Raw genomic sequence first — 1,011 nt, forward strand, 5'->3', positions numbered from 1 at the left:
GGGCTAGCTCTTGTTCCTGATGCCTACCGTCCTCTTCTAGCTCGTTGGTTGATTTGGTCCTTAAATATTCATCAGTTACGAGAAGGATTAGCTAGTTATACTACAGTTGGTGTGATAGGGCTTGTTAATTCTGGGAAATCAACACTTGTTAATAAAATTTTTAATGTTGAGGTACATAGATAATATATAATCATTACCTGATATTATTTTTCAATAGACTGTACAAGGCACAAGTCAAGGAGCTCGTACTACAGTCCCTTTTATATATAATTTAGACTCATCGGTGGAAGGATTGAGTGTTATTGATTTCCCTGGAGTTGATGATAGAGATGAGTCTATTGGTGATCTAGCTAAGTTACTTGTGGGCCTTGCACAAATTGTCATTTTTGTCTGTGGATATGAGTTAGTACCATGCAAATCTGCACATTTAAATGTACCATAAAGCTTTTATTTATTTATATAAACACTTCACCCCAGCTTGCATATAAAATTCTTCTCACTGGTGTTTAATCAACACGTAGATCTAATTGTATTATAGAATTAAGTATATTTCTATATTAACTTATAAACTGTCGTTCTGTTTTAATAGGAGGTTTCATACTAGCTCTGCTATGGATTGGATGAAGATTTTTAAAAAAGATTTTGCTGATACTCCAATTCTTGTTTGCCTGACCCATGCTGACAGACTCTATGAGAACAGTTGTGAAAAGGATATGATTCCAGAATGTCCAATGAGAAAAATTCCAGGACTGAAAATGCAGTTTCAAGATGAATTAAAGGTAATAATATAGCATAACAGAAAAGACTGAATTATTTTGAATGCTGGTATTTATAGAAAATTATTGGTGATACTGTGAGAACACGAAAGTGTCTTATCAAATTTTGTTCCTTAACACAAACCAGGCATTCTCCATTAAATGATGACAGAGGTCGTCAGTCAATGAGGAAAGTTGGTATATTCACTCCAGAAGATATTGGAGAGTGGGTCAAAAATGCACTGAAATGTGACAT

At 34.3% G+C, this 1,011-nt stretch overlaps 1 protein-coding gene across 1 annotated transcript in view; it reads left to right on the forward strand.

Annotated features, from left to right (window-relative positions):
• LOC109586129 (uncharacterized) overlaps positions 1–1,011 on the forward strand; it is an 11,389-nt gene that overhangs the window by 10,163 nt on the left and 215 nt on the right. Inside the window, exons 12-15 of the mRNA XM_020002299.1 lie at positions 8–171; positions 218–402; positions 590–779; positions 836–981. Coding sequence (XP_019857858.1) covers positions 8–171; positions 218–402; positions 590–779; positions 836–981 — 685 coding nt within the window. The remainder of the gene's footprint in view (positions 1–7; positions 172–217; positions 403–589; positions 780–835; positions 982–1,011) is intronic.

This window comes from Amphimedon queenslandica, unplaced genomic scaffold (assembly GCF_000090795.2).
Source record: "Amphimedon queenslandica unplaced genomic scaffold, v1.1 AMPQUscaffold_12940, whole genome shotgun sequence".
Taxonomy (NCBI): domain Eukaryota; kingdom Metazoa; phylum Porifera; class Demospongiae; order Haplosclerida; family Niphatidae; genus Amphimedon; species Amphimedon queenslandica.